General features: G+C 35.1%; 1 protein-coding gene across 1 annotated transcript in view; it reads right to left on the bottom strand.

Moving 5' to 3' along the window:
• The window catches only part of KCNQ1 (potassium voltage-gated channel subfamily Q member 1), a 112,610-nt gene that overhangs the window by 63,727 nt on the left and 46,534 nt on the right, over positions 1 to 2,349 (bottom strand). Inside the window, exon 2 of the mRNA XM_027888729.1 lies at positions 1,916 to 2,006. Within this exon, the coding sequence (XP_027744530.1) occupies positions 1,916 to 2,006 (91 nt within the window). The remainder of the gene's footprint in view (positions 1 to 1,915; positions 2,007 to 2,349) is intronic.

The raw sequence follows: 2,349 nt of genomic DNA, 5'->3' as shown, positions 1-2,349 counted from the left end.
TTTCTTTGTATTTTGCAGATTCTCTTCAACCAGTCATCTGTGATGAAATCTCCCCACCCCAAGGAATTCAGTTACATCTGATTTTGACAGCTTGTTATGGTATCTTGAAATTAAAGTAAAATCCGTGACAAAAATAATAGAATAGGAAATTTTACTAGATGGAGACTAACAGGAACCAGATTCTGAAATTTATATTTGAGTTTCAAGATGCCACAACTCCTTTGAGAGTTCCAACGAAACTGGACAGAGAAGAGAGTACATTGGCCCATCTATTGCTTTGGACTGATGGATCCGGGTAATCCCTGTAGGTTTCATGAAAGTTACCGCAGTTAATCCTTTAAGAAAACAATCTCAGAATATGCCAACAGTGAACAAACAAATAGGATTTCAATGTTAAAAATTAACCACTGTTTTTCTCGTTATATAGAAGAGGAACACTGATTCACCATTCACTGATTCTCTCACTACTTAAAGAGCAAGATAATACAGAATAGTACAAACACAGTATACATAGCACATATTACATACACTGCATGTAATCCTGAATGCATTGCATGCACATTACACTGACTGTATTAGCCAGACAAAATGTACTGCACACAGTATGAACAAACAAAATGAGCTCCATGATTTCACAGGGTGGGGAACAAAACCACACTACTTATGTTGTCATTAGGAGTTATTTCACTGAAGCAACACACAGGTAAAATGTTATGATATGGTGCAAAGATGAGTGAAACATTATCACAAGTTAAATTCATCCAAGAAATGAACAGAAGTATCCATAAGTACTAGTTATGAATTTAAACAAACAAAAAAAAAACTAACAAAAAAACAAACCACAAAAACAAAAACCAGAACAACTTAAATCATACAAAAACAGAACTCCAAACCACAAAACAGAAAAGGTGCAGAAATAAATGTATAGAAGCTCTTAGATGGCACTAATAATGTTACACCTATGAGTTCAAATATCTTACAATTTAGTTAAAAATAATATACCAGGCATGAAATATACTGCATGTAGAAATAGCATGACTGACACTAAATTTATTATGCTATTTTCTTATTCTTACAGCGTTCATATTAGGTATAGAACCTCAGCATATTTAATAAATAAATAGACAATATATTTGGTGTATTTCTACAATCCTGTTTTGAACAAATATTTATATTGCTAGTTAGCATTTTTCAATATAGTGACAGTGTTTTCACAAGTTAAATAATGGTAATTTATTTACAAATACAGAGGAATCTATGATTTAGCAGAGGGTACCCCACAACTGAGATACAACAAGTTTATAAAATTTTTGGAGGTTTAAAATCATGTTTCTCCAACTTCAAAACTAAGGTTCTTCAATGAAATCTAAGCAGGATAGTAATGCTCCTGGAGCATTTGTTGATGCATATCTGTTGCAGCACTAGTGTACTATAAACATGGTGAATATGTTTTCTCTGCTGAACGAAAAGAGCATAAGACAGGTAGAGCAGGTTGTCCTAAAGTCAATGAGCATATGTGAGTTTTCCACTCGTGAAACAAAGCTGGATGTGACATCAACTAAAGGAAAGGACTTCCACTTAACTTTTCCTCCCTCTATGGTCTGGTCTTCAGTACGGCTGAAAAAAGGATTAACCCAAACAGTATGAGGGATTCAAGCTTAATTAGAACATCTGTATGTGTTGGACACACCACAGATGCACTCAGTAAAGGCCATGTCGGGTATGACTTGATTTTTGTGCTACCATGATGTTCGGTGTTTCTGTGACTTTACAGACTCAGTAGGGAAAAGCAGAAAAGTCTCTTGTCATCAAAACCATAAGGAACATTCTGCTTAATGTGATACTAGCTCAGGAGACCAGAATTTCCACATTAAGAACAAACATGTATCAATCACGTTAATGTCCACATACATACCATCCAAAATAACGTCCCTGTGGCAAGAGCTGCATACTGTTCAATTGTAGAAAGCACACTGAAGATAAGGCATATCAGCACAATAAGGAAGCTGTAAATGAAAAGAAATTAAAAAATTAAAATAATGCGATGTAGTGTAGTAAGGATCTATAGGGAGGACAGATAAGTATGGCATTACAAATGATCTATCCACACAGAAATGTCATTGGTATTGGATTATCTCAAAATACAGCTGGTAACTTTTGCATGATCCTGCTTGAACAGTTTATTCCTCAGACACTGAGGTTTTGGGTTGGATATATTAAATGAAGCTAAACTATAGCACTAGCTTTAGCCTCCCTCTAAGATTTGCTGTTTCCTAGCTCCTCAGGAAATAGCATTCCTTGTTCTTTCCCATTGTAAGGACTACTATGGCTGAATCACCACATAACACC

This window comes from Empidonax traillii, unplaced genomic scaffold, assembly GCF_003031625.1.
Source record: "Empidonax traillii isolate 1590-97213 ecotype Southwest subspecies unplaced genomic scaffold, ASM303162v1 scaffold245:size1430315, whole genome shotgun sequence".
Lineage (NCBI taxonomy): Eukaryota > Metazoa > Chordata > Aves > Passeriformes > Tyrannidae > Empidonax > Empidonax traillii.
This window is presented reverse-complemented; position numbering and strand designations above follow the sequence as displayed.